The 17,020-nt window shown below is 37.3% G+C and overlaps 2 protein-coding genes across 2 annotated transcripts; both read left to right on the top strand.

Annotated features, from left to right (window-relative positions):
* Nucleotides 10,466-11,983, top strand: LOC107636859. The gene is made up of 2 exons (XM_016340332.1): nt 10,466-10,868; nt 10,953-11,983. The coding sequence occupies exons 1-2, from the start codon at nt 10,466-10,468 to the stop codon at nt 11,981-11,983; spliced, it is 1,434 nt and encodes a 477-aa protein (XP_016195818.1).
* Nucleotides 12,030-13,808, top strand: LOC107636858. Its single transcript, XM_016340331.1, has one exon. It carries the CDS (start codon nt 12,030-12,032, stop codon nt 13,806-13,808), a length of 1,779 nt encoding a protein of 592 aa, XP_016195817.1.

The following is a 17,020-nucleotide window of genomic DNA, read 5'->3' on the forward strand; positions in this document are numbered from 1 at the left end:
TCTAAAAAATAAAACCAAATATTCTCTATGTTGAACTAAAACTGGAAAATGAGTCCAATATTTAATTTCATAGAATCCTGCCTATGAAAATAGAGATAAATCCTAATATCTTTTGTTTTTAAAAGTACGACATAAAGTACTTCAATGGTGAGATATATTCTTTTCTTCTTTGAATAAATCTGAATCTTTTTCTGATATGAAAATATTTTAACAAACAAAATATTATCTTAGATGTATCTTTCAAAATCTAAATAGTATCTACACACCAATGAAAAAGAGAGAGAGACAAAACACTACAAAAGAAGAGAAAATACGCCACATGAATTTATTGAAAATTTAAAAATAAAAAAATCAAACTAAAAAACTACAAAATTATTGAAAAATGAGATTTCAAACTCATAAAATCGGAAAGCAGGAAAAAAAGAATAAGTACCCGAAAAAAAAAAAGGAAAAAAGGAGATGAAGGAAGGGTGGAAAATAAAGCATAGAAAAAAAAAACAAGAAGATAAGAGGAAGGAGAAAAAATAAGAAAATAAAATAAAATAAAAATAAAAAAAAATATGATAGAACAAAGAGTAGGAAGGTCACCGCTGTCTAAGTCTGATGATAGTGACAACTCTCCTAGCAAAGTAATAAGAACTAACACTTTGTTTGGAACAGCAGATTTTGAAAGGAAGGAAAATGAAAGGGGAGAAAATGAATAGAAAAGTCCATTTTACTTTGTTTGGTTTAGAGTGGAAAATAGATGGAAAACAAAAAAGTAAGTGTGGGGTCCATATAAAATTTTTCATCTCATTCCTACGATGAAAACTGCAAAGGAATGAAAAACAATATTAAATTCTATATTTGCCCTTTCAATAACAAAAAATAAAATTCTTAACTCACTCTAATTTTTTCTTTTAAATAGTGTTTTATTATATGTATTTGTTTGAAAAATAAATATATAACCTTTTGTTTATAATATTTAAAATTTTGAAAAATAATTTGAAAGATTTTTTTATTAAAAAAATAATTTAAATACATTAATAAATTATAATTTATATATAATATATGTAAGGATAATAAAGTAATTTTATTCTATTATAATTTTTTCTCTTCTTTTCTTTCCATCTATTTTCTCTACATCCAAACAACATACAAAAAAATCTATTTTTCTTTTCATTTTTTTTCCTTTCATTTTCTTTCCTCCCATTTTCTTTCCTCTTATTTTCCATCAAACATCCAAACAAAGCATAAGTTCAGAGCTATGGAAAGAAGCGAGGTCTAGAGAGCATTTTGAGGACAAGTTTTATTTTGTTGTGATATTATCACTCTTTATTCATTAGCTAAGAATATTTAAATGACGAAGTTTACAAGATTTAATTTTTTTTGGATCTTGCTATCTTGATGAAGGTGTTGAAATTATGTGTATACTATCATTACTAGACGCGTGTCCGTCATACCGTCGAAGAAGTGACAACACTTTTGGCAATGCAGGCACTTGCATAATGTCCTGTCTTTTCTTTGTGTGATTAAATGAAGTTAATGACATTGTTATCATTCTAATTAAGGGAAAAAACTGTAGCTGAACAGAAAAATAGAAAGACTTAACCAGAAATTAGGGGAAGAAACTATAGGTAAACAAAAAAATAGAGAATTGCAAATTTTGAAGACTGCAGAATAGGGCTAATTTTTTTTATATTGTTTAAATATATGTGTAATACATTGTTATTAGAAGATTTGGTGTTTTTTTTTCTATGGTGTTTTATTCAAATCGGACGGTCCGATTTGTTTGAAGAAAAAATAAACTACAAATCGGAGGGTCCGATTTATTTGAAGAAAAAAATATATTACAAATCGGAGGGTCCGTTTTGTATTTTTTATTTTTTTTATTTTTTTTATTTTTTAAAATAAAAATCGGACGGTCCGATTTCAACATTAAAATTTTTTTTATTTTTGAAATCACAAATCGAACCTTCCAATTTCTGATTGTTGGTTTAAAAAATGAAACAAATCGGAGGGTCCGAATTATTTAAACCATACCAGCGTAAAACTCATCTCTTATTGTGAGATACACTCCCCTCTTTCTCACATGAAAAAGAAAAAGCGGCAAAATAGGTGGGAAATATCCCCAAAAATCAGGGGATAACCAACAAAAATCAGGATAGCGAAGATTTAGATCTGATTGCATTCTTGGAAGGAATTTTAAAATCATTTAAAGAGAAGCAAATTATAAAAATAGGCCACAATATAGAAGGTCCAAGTGAAAGGGAGGGAGAAAAACTACATTTTGGGGCTGAAAAAAGAACTAATCCTTCTAACATGAATATGGGCCAGCTTGATGCTAAAGCAAGCAGGACAAGTGAGAACATAGAGTCCAATCAGTAGATTAGAGAGAAACTAGCAGATAAAAAATGAGCAATAGACACAAATATGATGAGGCCCAAGTTAAGCAATCAGTAATGAACCCAAGCAATAATAGATCAATCCTTGACAAAAAAAAAAGCAATAATAGATCAATCAAGAACATTTTAAGAGAGAAATGGGGTAGCAAAAAAAAAAAGGATAGTTGAAGAGTATTCAAAAGAAGGAGGGGTTGCACAGGACGTGAAAAAGAAATTGGCTACTGGCAGAGAGGTTATTTGGAGAAGTAGGAAAAACATAAGGAAGATGATTATGTAAAAAAATTCAATAGGATTTTTAAACAAAACACTAAAGATGGGGACTTTTATTTGAGGAGCTGGCGGTGGAAGAAGAAGATGAAGAATATGAAGATAGTAATCCAGAGAAAGAGAAAACAAAGCAGTGAGAGATAGAGTTGATTCAAAATATTAACAGTAGCTTCTGTATTTAAAAAAAAGAGAGAAAATGATCTGCTCATGCTAGAAGAGACAATTCACAACAAAGAGAAAGATAAGAAAATGATAAACTCAAACAAGAGACAGACGATTTAGGTAAATGATCTCATGGTTGAGGAGGTGGGTTGAATCATGCCCCACCCTCAGCCATGACTATGATTAGTTGGAACTGTCGCGGGTTGGTGGCACCCGTGATAGTTGCAGAAATACAACATCTATGTAAAACAATAAAGCTGTCCATTTTATTTCTTCTTGAGACTAAGGCTAAAGAAAGTAGTATAGATAGGATTAGAAGAACATTACACTTTGATAATATGTTTTGTATGAAATTCCGGAACTTGTCCTGGGCCTTGGTTTATTTTAAAATGCTAATGTTAATGTTAAGGTTTGTGCTTGGTGTTCTAATTTTATTAAAGCAAATATTAAATATAAAAATAGTGAGGAAGGAAAACTACGTTTATGTATGGACATCCGGATCCTAGAAAAAGAAAGAAGCAGTGAAGAGAAATAACAGCGGAAATAACAAATAAAAGTGAACCGAGATTAATCATAAGAGACTTTAATGAAATTCTAGACCAAGAAGAAAAGATAGGCTTGCAAATGAGACTTAGAAGGCAAATTTAGGATTTTAGAATTTTTGTGGACAATAGTGCACTTATGGATATAGATCTAAAAGCGGCTAAAGTCACATGGTTTAGTAATCTAAGAAATGGCGTTGTGATTAAAGAGAGAATAGATAGGAAGATGGTTAATTGAGAATGGAGAAGAAGATTTCAACATGCATTATTAATTGCTTTACCTACTGTAAATTTTGACCATTCTTCTATTGTTCTTTGTTTAAAATTAGAGGAGATAAGGAATCAGTACTTTAATTTTGAGGCATTTTGGGCTAATAATCAAGAATATGAAAAATATTATCAAGAAAAGATGGAATATAGAGGACAGGAATGATGGCAAAAATTGGGCTAATATTACAAGAAGAATGAAAAGTTGTAAAAGAGAGTTAAAAAATGGAGCAAAAATACTTTCAAAAGGGCTGAGAAAGAGATTGATAAACTAAAACTAAAATTACATAATTTATAGTCCTCTAACATTTCAAATAGACAATAGGAGAAAATTAAAGAGGTGCAAAGTAAAATAAAACAGTTATGGAGACATGAAGAGAAATATTAAGGTTAGAAGGCCAAGGTCAAGTGGTTGAAGATGGGGGACAAAAATACAGTCTTTTTTCGTGTTTCAACCATTTTGAGAAGAGATAGAAATAGAATAGAGAGTATAAAAATTGGTATTTGAAATTCTGATTTCACACCTTTAATGCTAGTCAAGAAGTTGAGTTTTGAGATAAATTTAGTGAAATTTCATTCTCTTAGTAACTTCTTTATTACAGAAAATAGAAAGAACAGAATTTGAAATACAAAATAGGAAATTGTAGAGTTCTATCACACTCCTAGGTTCTGGGCATAAGAGCCCTTTGGCCTCAATTTTCTGGTGAGCGAAAATGCTGACGGATACTGAGCAAATGCTGGTTTCCTCTTCTCCCTTCCTCTCTTTCTTTATGTAGTTGATGAGCGAAAATTAGAACTCACGGATACTCGCAAGTACAATAGATCGTTCAAATAATACCATGGTGAGTGGTATCGTTCCCACGAGGATTAACGGATCGAGGCAAGCAGCGTCTAATCAAATCTCCAATTAGATCGATCAAACCTTAGATTATGAATTGTGGATCTTGAAGAAGAGAAGAAACAAAGAAGAAGAGAATGAGAAAATGATTCGAAGTTGGAAGAAAATTAGTAGATGAGAATTTTGAAGGCTTCAGAGATGTTTGATTCTTGGAAGAACAATACTTATGCTTTTTTATTTAATTTATGAAAAAATCTTTTCACAGTAAATCATGTATAACCAAATCCAATCCCTTGGTGATTTAATTTCTCTAAACCCAATTAATCACCAATTCCTTGGTCAACTAATCAAGAGAAGAGGTGAAGAACGGTTTCAATTTTAAGCCACACAACCTTCAAGAACTATCACTAGCCAAATTATATGTCATTTATTTCAAACTAGATCTATATAATTGAAGATTGTGAGATGAGTTTTAAGCTAATTCTAATTTTAATTTTCCCAAATATAAAATTAGAATCTAAGACAGATTTAGAATATTTTGCAATAGTTCTAACCCTTATTGATGAAGAACAAAACTCAATCTTAAAAAAGTAAAGAAGCATGAATTAAAATAAAGAAAATACTTATATTATTAATTCTAAAACCAAACAGAGCTCCTAACCTTCAACAGGGGAGATTTAGTTACTCATGATAAAAAGAGCTCCTAACCTTCAACAGGGGAGGTTTAGTTACTCATGATAGAAAAAAACTAATCTTAATGATGAGAGAGGTGTGTAATCCCCTGATGGATGATGATCTCTCTTGTGAACCTTGTTCACTTATTATATTCTAAGTTCTATCTAGAATTCAAATTGAAAAACTCAATCTAATCTTATCTTTCAAAGGATAAGATAGCTAACTACCTATTTCAAATTCAAATAAAAACAATAATTCAAATCTAATCTAAAAATAAATCCTAACAACCAAATCTTTATATTTCTAGAAGGCATTAATGATGACTAATCTCTTGAATCTTAAATCTTTGGATGAGATTAAGGCTTCTTATGATTTGTATAATTGAGATTGGGCCTTAATAATATTGCATTCTGGGAGTTGAGGTTTATGTACACTAGGTTTCTATCTTCAAATTTGGGCGTAAGCCCAAATAAGCCTCCAGGGCTTCATGGCCGCTAGACGTGCATCAAATTGGAGGAGGGCCACCGGGCGTGCGTGCCAAAATAAGGAGGCACGCCGGGCTTTTGTTGTAGCCGCCGAGCTTGCATGCTCGGCTGCCGGGCGTCCATGCTTGAAGGCTGGGCGTTCGGATTGATGCCCCGATTGGACCGTCTTTAAACTGACTTTGTATTTTCTTGTTAAAAGGTCCTTAATTCTTGATTATTGAGACAACAATTTCTGAAAATACAATAACATTAACATAACTCCAAATACTTGATTAATTACAAAATTTCACTAGAAAACAAATGAAAAAGAATTCTAAAAACTACTAACGATGAGCAGTCATCAATAGTGTTGTCTTCTAATTAAAATAGTTCACTCCCATGCTAAATAATTCACTCCCATGCTGTAATCATTTTTATTCATTAATCATATAGCTTGTTTATGCCCTACCCACAACTCTTTATCTCATCTTTTTTCTGGAATGATTAAAAGGCAAAGGGAGAGTCTTTCCATCCCTAATGATGAGCTTATTTGCTCTCTTTCCTTTATCTTTTATTTCTTTTTGCACTATTTTTTCTAGGATATTCAACAAAACCCTTCCTTTAAAAAGCCACCTTGTCCTCAAGGTGGAAAGAAGGAAATACCTTCTGAATTTCAGTGCCCAACTCCCATGAATTTTCAAATTCTGGTAAATCTTGTCATTTGATCAATACTATGAGCTATCCTGCTGCATCGGTGCAAACTTGGAGGACTTCTTCTGGTTGAGCTTAAAGCTCGCATTCTTTCGAAATAGCTTCTTGAAGTGGTTGTGGCTGGATATTCGAGCTAATACACTTTTTCAATAGAGAAACATGAAAAATAGGATGAATTCTAGTTGTTTCTGATAGTTCAACCGATATGAAACTTGTCCCTCTCTTTCTAATATCTCAAATGGCCCATAATATCTTGAACTAAGCTTTTGATTGATCCTTTTGGCAAGTGCTTGCATCTTATATGGCTGCAACTTAATATACACCTTCTCCCCTTTCTTATAGGTCACATCCCGCCTTTTCTGACCAGTATATGTTTTCATTTTGTTTTGGGCTTTTTCAAGTTGAAATTTGAGCTCATCAATCTTTCGATTTCTTTCTTCTAGGAGGACCATAACTTTTTCTACCACTATTTCTGCTCTACCTCTCAAGAGCACATGAGGTTCTCTACCATAGAAGGCTTTAAAAGGGGACATTTGAAGAGAGCTATGATAGTTGGTGTTATACCAATATTCTGCCCAAGCTAGCCATTTAGGCTATTGTCTTGGCTTGAAACTTATAAGACACCTTAAGTAGTTTTTTCCAAACATTTATTGACAACTTCACTTTGGCCATCCGTTTATGGATGATAAGCTGAACTCTTCTTGAGAGTAGTTCTAGCTTCCTTGAACAACTCACCCCAAAAATTGCTCATGAATAATTTATCTCAATCTGAAACAATTGAGTTTGGGAAACTATGAAGTCGCACTACTTCTTTGACAAACAAATCAGCTACTTCCTTGTGTGTGTAAGAGTGCTAGAGCAAAAAAATGAGCATATTTAGTCATTCTATCCACAACCAGCAAGATAGTGTCCATTTCCAGAGTCTTAGGTAATCCCCCAATGAAGTCCATAGATACATCAAACCAAACATTTGTAGGAATTGGCAATGATTGTAAAAGGCCAGCAGGCAACAACATCTGATGCTTATTTCGTTGGCACACCACACATTCTTTGATGTATTGCTGAATTTGTCTTTCCATTCTTTCCTAATACATCACTTCGAAAATTCTCGTGTAGGTCCAAAAGTATTCAAAATGTCCATCCACCTTTGTATTAGGAAATTCTTTCAAAATTTGTAGAATCCTCTTGGAGTTTCTTGGAATCACCAATCTGCCATTGTAATACAGCTTTCCATGTTTAAGTTTGAACCCCGACTGAGTGTCTTTTCATTACAAAAGTTCTTGAATAATGCCTTGGAGTTTGTCAACAGCTTGCACTTCATCTTCCAATTCATCCTATTCTACTGCTGTTACTGTGATGGTGAGGGATGAGAAATTGAGTTTTCTCAACAATGCATTGGCTACCCTATTTTCAGCGCCAGCTTTATACTTGATCTTAAAGTCATATCCCAACAATTTTGTCATCCATTTTTGTTGGTCTTCCCCTACCATTCGTTGATCCAGCAGATATTTAATAATTTCTTTTATCAGTATGCACTATAAAATGTTGCCCCAAAGATAGTGTCTCCACCGTTGAACTGTCAACACTATTGCCATGAGTTCTCTTTCGCAGACAGACTTGTCTTGTGCTCTTTCTAAAATTTTTTTCCTCACACAAGCCACCGGTCTACCTTCTTGCATTAAGACAAATTCTACTCCTTTGTCAGAAGTATCATTTTCTTTGATAAAAATCTTTTGGAAAGAAGGTGGTGCTAGCATTGGCAGAGTAGTCATTGCCTCTTTTAATTCTTCAAAGGCAATTTGAGCCTTCTCCACCCACTTGAAGCTATCTTTCTTGAGGAGTTGAGTTAATGGCCAAGCAATCTTACCATAATTTTTAACAAATTGCCTATAGTATTCGGTTAATCTGAAGAATCCTCTTAGGCCTTTCAAATCTGACGGCTTAGGCCAATCTTGCATGTCTGCGATCTTCTTAGGATCTACAACTACCTTTGATGTTGAGATGATATGCCCTAAGTACTACACTTGTGATCGTTCAAAATAACACTTCTTTTTGTTCAAGAATAGCTTGTTACTCTTGAGAACCTCGAAAACCAGCTTCAGATATTGCAAGTGGGCTTCATGGTTGATGAGCCAAAATTGATAGGCTCGTACTATTGGTAAGTGTACCAAATCGTATCAAGTGATACAAAAGTGAGTGGATATCGTTCCTACGAAGATTAACAGATTGATGCAAGCAACGCCTAATTTAATCTCTAATTAGATCAATCAAATCTTGGTAAGAGGATTGTGGATCTTGAATTAGAAGCAAGAATAGTAGAGAGTTGAGAGACAAGAGAAAGCTTAAAAAATTAGAAAGAAATCAAAATAGAGAATGTTAAAAGTTTTGGGGATTCTAAATCCTTTTAGGAAGAACAATACTTGTATTTTCTCACTTTGATTCATGCAAAAATTTTTCATAGCAAATCATTTATAATTAAATTCCAATGTCTTGGCAATTTAATTTCTCTTAACTTAATTAATCATCAATGTCTTGGTCGACTAATCAAGAGAAGAGGTTACTAATGGTTTTGATTTTAAGCCACACAATATTCAAATACTATCCCTAGATGAATTAGATGTCACGTATTCAAGAACGAGTTCTAAAATAATTAAAGATTATGAGTTGAGTTTCAAGCTAATTTCAATATTAAATCTCTCAAAGTAATAACGGAATTCAAAACAAAATTAGAATATTTCTCAATACTTCTGATCATTATTGATGAAGAATGAAATTCAATCTTGAAAAAGTAGAGAAGCATGAATCAAAATAAAGAAAACACTTGCATTATTAATCCATAAAAATAAATAGTCCCTAACCTTTAATAAGAGAGGTTTAGTTGCTCATGGTAGGGAAGAAAACAACTAAACTTGAGAGAGGTGGATGGTGTATTATCCGTGTGTGTTGTCCCTCCTCTGTGAACATTATTCACTTATTTATTTAATTTTTTTTACCAAAGATAGGGAGACTCGAACCCGCGACCTCTTAGGTGAATTTGGAGAGATTATGATATTTGAGTTATAACTCATTTGCATTATTATTCACTTATTTATATCTAACTTCCTAATTAATTGAAATTCAAAAATTAATCTAATGTTATCTTTTAAAGAAAAAGATATATTCAAATTCAAATCTAATCTAATCTTAACAATCAAATCTTATCTTTCTAAAAGAGGTTGTTGCTAACTAATTATTTAAATCTTAAATCTTCAATTGAATTGAAGTTTCTTGGGAGTTGGTTATACATTGGCACTGGGCTTGGTGAGGAGCATTAGGCTTGAAGTAAATTTGGATTCCTAGGAGTGAAAAATGCATTTGGAGCCGGGCTCCGGGTCTTGGAGTTGGGCTCCAAGTACATAGAAAATTGGTGAAGCTGGGCGCCTTCTATTGGAGTTGGGCACTGGCCCTTTATTCTTCCTCCTAGTGGATGAAAGCGCTAGGCTTCAACTCTTGGAGCTGGGCACTAATCCTTGGAGCCGGGCTCTAGAATTGGGTGCCCAGCTTGGTGTCCTAGATGCTGAGCTTGTCTTCTTTGAGCCTAATGCCACCAAGTTTTGCTTTTTTGTTGATTTTCATCCTGTTTTGCGTAATTTTAATATGAAAATATAACTATTCTAACACAACTCTAAATATATGATTAGTGATATGGTCACCATTAATACGAGCTATAACTCGGCCTCATAACCGTTACTGACCATCATCATAACTCGGTGGCGTTAATATTATCATAACCGACGTCCCAAACGGAAAGATAAAATCAGTTACGAAACCGATTTTATCACCTACAATGTAACGGACGAACATATTTCTATAAAAGGAAGGTAAAATGTCTTTTTTGGATATATTTTTCCTGAACTTGACACCATAACTGACTTAAGCATTGGAGTGCCTTTGCAGGTACACTCCATTCCCTTTGTATTGCTCGCACCCTCACATCTACAACGAACATAAGGAACTCAGACTCTGAGGAGCGAACGCCCAACCTTGCAGCATATAGCTCGGCTAATCTCGATGAGTTGAAGCCGACCCATTTCCCAGGAAAGATCAATTGGCGCCCACCGTGGGGCCGAGGAAATCATATTTTTTCTTTTGGTCCCATCACTTCCATCTGCATCCATGGCTGACGTACCGCCTCCGTCACTGTCCGAACTCATGCGAATGGTAGCTGAGCTACAACAAGCTAATCAGCGGATGGCTGACGAGAACCAAATAATGTCTGCTCAAATTGCTGAACTAAATCATGCTCGGATTGAACACAATGATGCTCATCGCCAACAGGCGGAGGATGAGGAACATCAATCCCAACCGACTCATGTTTCGGAAACCGCTCAACATGAAGAGCAGCAGCCCGAAGACGAGAAAGAAGAATCCGAGGACCTTGTAGGCCCCTTTACTGAAGAAGTAATGAACTTCGAACTGCCGAAGAGGTTCACTCTGCCGTTGACCCTCACGCCTTATGATGGACTCGGAGATCTGAGGAAGTTCATAAAGAAATTCCGATCAATAATGATCGTCAATGGTGCATCAGATACAGTTTTATGTCGTTGTTTTCCGAATTATTTAGACGGTCCTGCACTTGATTGGTTGTGTGCTTTGCCTGCAGGTTCCATTTCACGCTTTCATCAGCTGGCGAAGTTATTTGAAGAACATTTTGCCGGATCTGCAATATACTTGCACGATTCCGATTACCTGAACACCATCAAGCAAGGACCAAACGAAAGCCTAAAGGACTATATGACTCACTTTACCAAGGTCGCAATCAGCATACCAGATCTCCACCCCGAGGTCCATCTGCATGCAATTAAAAGCGGCCTCCGACCCGGGAAATTCCAGGAGACGATCGCAGTGGCAAAACCAAAGACTCTAGCAGAATTTCGAGAGAAAGCAAAAGGACAAATTGACATCGAGGAACTCAGACAAGCTCGGAAATCTGACAAGTCACACTTCCGCGAAGAAGATAAGAACTCAACCACTAAGAAAAGTTTTAAACTAACACCTCGATTTGATTCTTATACGCAGTTTAACACTAAAAGGGAAGACATAATCAAGGAGATCTTGAACTCCAAACTAATTAAGCCACCAAGAAAGGCCGGCACATACCAGGATGCAAAGCATGTAGACAAATCAAAGTACTGCGCTTTTCACCAAAAACACGGCCACAATACCGATGATTGTGTGGTCGCCAAAGATCTCTTAGAACGACTAGCAAGAAAAGGCCACCTAGACAAATACATTGGTGGTCACATCCAAAAACGTGGCCCCAGTTCCACAACAAACGACCTCTCTGAACAACACCGAGGAAAAGAGAAGGCATCCTCAAACCAATATGAAAGACCACGAGGTATAATCAATTGTATTTCAGGAGGATACGCAAGTGGGGGATACTCAAACTCAGCAAGGAAAAGGTCATTCAGAGCAATATGCTCAGTAGAAGGACCAAAGCAAGATACAGCAATCAATAACCCACAACCAGAGGTCACCTTCACACAGGCCGACTTTAACTCCAACATACAAAATTTGGACGACCCTGTGGTAATCACCCTCCAGGGACCTTGTAGGCCCCTTTACAGAAGAAGTAATGAACTTCGAACTGCCGAAGAGGTTCACTCTGCCGTTGACCCTCACGCCTTATGATGGACTCGGAGATCCGAGGAAGTTCATAAAGAAATTCCGATCAATAATGATCGTCAATGGTGCATCAGATACAGTCTTATGTCGTTGTTTTCCGAATTATTTAGACGGTCCTGCACTTGATTGGTTGTGTGCTTTGCCTGCAGGTTCCATTTCGCGCTTTCATCAGTTGGTGAAGTTATTTGAAGAACATTTCGCCGGATCTGCAATATACTTGCACGACTCTGATTACCTGAACACCATCAAGCAAGGACCAAACGAAAGCCTAAAGGACTATATGACTCACTTTACCAAGGTCGCAATCAGCATACCAGATCTCCACCCCGAGGTCCATCTGCATGCAATTAAAAGCGGCCTCCGACCCGGGAAATTCCAGGAGACGATCGCAGTGGCAAAACCGAAGACTCTAGCAGAATTTCGAGAGAAAGCAAAAGGACAAATTGACATCGAGGAGCTCAGACAAGCTCGGAAATCTGACAAGTCACACTTCTGCGAAGAAGATAAGAGCTCAACCATTAAGAAAAGTTTTAAACTAACACCTCGATTTGATTCTTATACGCAGTTTAACACTAAGAGGGAGGACATAATCAAGGAGATCTTAAACTCCAAATTAATCAAGCCACCAAGAAAGGCCGGCACATACCAGGATGCAAAGCATGTAGACAAATCAAAGTACTGCGCTTTTCACCAAAAACACGGCCACAATACCGATGATTGTGTGGTTGCCAAAGATCTCTTAGAACGACTAGCAAGACAAGGCCACCTAGACAAATACATTGGTGGTCACATCCAAAAGCGTGGCCCCAGTTCCACAACAAACGACCTCTCTGAACAACACCGTGGAAAAGAGAAGGCATCTTCAAACCAATATGAAAGACCACGAGGTATAATCAATTGTATTTCAGGAGGATACGCAAGTGGGGGATACTCAAACTCGGCAAGGAAAAGGTCATTCAGAGCAATATGCTCGGTAGAAGGACCAAAGCAAGATGTAGCAATCAATAACCCACAACCAGAGGTCACCTTCACACAGGCCGACTTTAACTCCAACATACAAAATTTGGACGACCCTGTGGTAATCACCCTCCAGCTAGGGGATCTATTAGTGAAAAAAGTACTCTTGGATCCCGGGAGCAGTGCCGATGTTCTGTTTTATTCCACATTTCAAAAGATGAAGCTCAGCGACAACATGCTACAGTCCACAGGAGGAGACTTAGTCGGCTTCTTGGGAGAACGCGTTCCAATACTCGGATCAGTGTGGTTACAAACCACACTGGGTGAGCATCCTCTTTCAAAAACTAATGATATTCAATATCTAGTAGTTGACTGTTTCAGTCCATATAACCTTATCCTTGGCCGACCTTTTTTAAATAAGTTCGGCGCCATTGTCTCTACCGTCCATCTCTGTGTAAAGTTTCCACTGCAGGATGATCAGGTTGCAACAATCCATGGAGATCATAAAGAGGCCCGACAGTGTTATAACACCAGCATGAAGTTCCAAAACCGCTCAACACAACAAGTCAACAATGTCGAACTCAAACAAAATGAAGACACAGTAGCTGACCTCGACCCAAGAGCCGATTTTCTCGAGCGGCCAAAACCATCCGATGACCTACAAAAAGTGTATTTTAATAATGACCCTAACAAATTTACATATGTAGGTACATCAATCAACCCAGCTGAGTTACAGGCCATAAAAACCTTTCTACAAGAAAACGCCGAGCTTTTTGCCTGGAAACCTGCAGACATGCCCGGCATTGATCCACAAATTATCAGTCATAAACTAGCAATAAACTCGGCAATCCGACCAGTACAGCAGAAGAAATGAAAACTCGGCGAAGAAAAGAGGAGAGCATCACTAGAAGAAACACAAAAACTCATCAACGCTGAATTTATCAAAGAGATCAGATTCACTACATGGCTAGCCAATGTGGTAATGGTAAGGAAACAAAACGGTAAGTGGCGCATGTGCGTCGATTTCACCGATTTAAACAAAGCATGCCCAAAGGATTCTTACCCCCTACCATCCATAGACTCTTTAGTAGACAATGCATCAGGCTACGCTACTTTAAGTTTTATGGATGCGTATTCAGGGTATAATCAAATACTCATGCACCCCTCCAATCAAGATAAAACAGCTTTTATCACTGATTTCGGTAACTATTGTTATAAAGTTATGCCATTTGGATTAAAGAACGCAGGTGCAACTTACCAACGCCTTATGGATAAAGTGTTCGCCAAACAAATCGGCAGAAACATCGAAGTTTATGTCGATGATATGGTCGCCAAAACAAAAATCGGACATAATCACATCAGCGACCTTACAGAAATATTCGGCCAGATCCGCCAGTACAACATGCGCCTCAACCCCGAGAAATGTGCCTTCGCCGTTCAAGGGGGTAAGTTTTTAGGTTTTTTACTAACGTGCAGGGGAATAAAGGCAAACCCAGACAAATGCCGAGCAGTGTTGGACATGGCCAGCCCCAAAACAGTAAAAGAAGTTCAGCGTCTCACAGGACGCCTTGCCGCACTTTCCAGATTTGTTCCCTGTTTAGCTTCAACTTCTATTCCTTTTTTCCAAACAATTAAAAAGAAAAACAGATTTGAATGGAACGACGATTGTGAGAAAGCCTTTTCCAAATTAAAAACAACTCTCTCACAACCGCCAATTTTACAAAAACCCCTACAAGGGGAAGACTTATTTCTATATCTGTCAGTCACTGATTGGGCGATAAGCTCGGCCCTTGTATCAGAGAGAAACAAAGTGCAACATCCGATATACTTCGTCAGTAAAACTCTCCAACATGCCGAGCTCAATTACCCAAGGATTGAGAAGCTCGCACTGGCACTAATATTCTCGGCATGACGTCTCCGACCTTACTTCCAGAGCCACGTTATCTACGTCAGAACAGATCACCCACTAAGACAAGTGTTACACAAACCAGAAATCGCAGGACGACTCAGAAAATGGGCAGTCGAACTGTCTGAGTTCGATATCAGATACCAATCTAGAGGACCGATCAAGTCACAATTTCTAGCAGATTTCATCGCCGAGTTTACTACACCATCCGAGGAAGATCATGCAAAACAATGGATCTTATATGTGGACGGATCTTCCAATAATGGGGGCTGTGGAGCAGGAATTCGTCTGGAAGCCGAGGATGGATTCATACTTGAACACTCAATACACTTAGCTTTCAAAGCCAGCAATAACCAATCCGAGTATGAAGCACTACTCGCTGGACTCCGACTCTGTTTAGATCTCCAAATCTCGACGATCAAGGTATATTGTGATTCTTTGTTAGTAGTACAGCAGGTAAACGACCTTTTTCAGGTAAAAGATCCTCTACTCTCTAAATACCTGCTATTAGTAAAAAAATTATTAAAAAAATTTGTCAAATTTGAAATAGAACATATACCACGAGAACAAAATCAAAGGGCAGATATCTTATCGAAGCTCGGCAGCACACAATCCGAGTTATCCACACTGCAACAATTCACAATAGCATCACCCACTGTTACTCTGACAAATGTATTAAGTGTTACACAGGTAAAAGATTGGAGGGACGACTTTATACACTATTTACAAACAGGTAATATACCAGAAGAGGTCGAGAACGATAAAAAGTTCCGACGGCAAGCATCTTCCTTCACAATACTCAACGGAACATTATATCGACGGGGATATACTCGCCCCCTACTAAAATGCCTCAACAAGCCAGAAGCTGACATAGCATTAGCAGAAGCACATGAAGGAATCTGTGGCACACATACAAGAGCTCGGAGCCTAGCATCAAAGATCCTCCAAGCTGGATTCTTCTGGCCGACGTTGAAACAGGACAGCCAACAAAAAATCAGGACATGCCAGAATTGCCAAAGACACGCACCACTGATACACATACCTGCCGAGCAAATGCATCATTCAAAAATCAGCTAGCCATTTAACCAATGGGGTTTGGATATACTCGGGCCGTTTCCTACGGCACCGGGCCAGGTAAAATTTCTTATTGTCGGCATTGATTATTTCTCCAAATGGGTGGAAGCCCAACCTTTAGCAAGAATAACATCTCAACAAATGATTTCTTTCGTTTGGAAAAATATTATTTGCCGTTTTGGCATACCTCAACATATCACAACTGACAACGGTCGCCAGTTTGCCAACCAAAAGTTTCAATCTTTCTTGCAGAATCTCAAAATAAACCAACACTTCGCCTCCGTTGAACACCCTCAAACGAACGGACTAGCTGAGGCTGCAAATAAGGTCATCCTGCATGCACTAAAAAAGAAACTAGATGACGCCAAAGGACTCTGGGCCGAACTAATACCTGAAGTCCTTTGGGGATACAACACCACCCCACAAACATCAACAAAAGAAACGCCATTCAGACTGGTATATGGATCGGAAGCCATGATCCCCCTGGAGATCTCCCAGAACTCAATCCGAACTTACATCGACAACCAAGACGAAGCTCGGAGATCCGAGCTAGACATCATCGAAGAAATCAGAGACATCGCTGCCTTGAAGCAACGCGCGGTGCAGCAAGCAATTGCTCGACAGTACAACAAGTCGGTCAAAAGCAGATCATTCGTCAAAGGAGACTTAGTCCTCCGCAAGACCGAAACTGCTCGGAAACCACCAACACATGGAAAGCTCGCAGCCAATTGGGACGGTCCATACCGAGTATCAAACGTACTCGGTCAAGGAGCGTACAAGCTAGAATCATTAGATGGTAAACTCATGCCTAGTACATGGAATGTGTCTTCCTTAAAGAAATTTTATAGTTAAAAGACAGGGACAGGCTTGTACTCTTTTTCCTACTACCAAGATTTTATCCCAAAGGGTTTTGCTTGGAGAGGTTTTAACGAGGCTAGCCTACCTGCACCTTTGTATTCAAAAGGTTCATAAAAACTCCGAATATATAGGAGACAAATATTATCTTTATCAAATAACTATACGACTAATATTGTCGATCAAATATAACTCTATCAAATACAGCTCAGACAAATCCCAATACATGTCTAAGCTACAACCTGCCATCA

This window comes from Arachis ipaensis, chromosome B04, assembly GCF_000816755.2.
Source record: "Arachis ipaensis cultivar K30076 chromosome B04, Araip1.1, whole genome shotgun sequence".
Taxonomy (NCBI): Eukaryota; Viridiplantae; Streptophyta; class Magnoliopsida; order Fabales; family Fabaceae; genus Arachis; species Arachis ipaensis.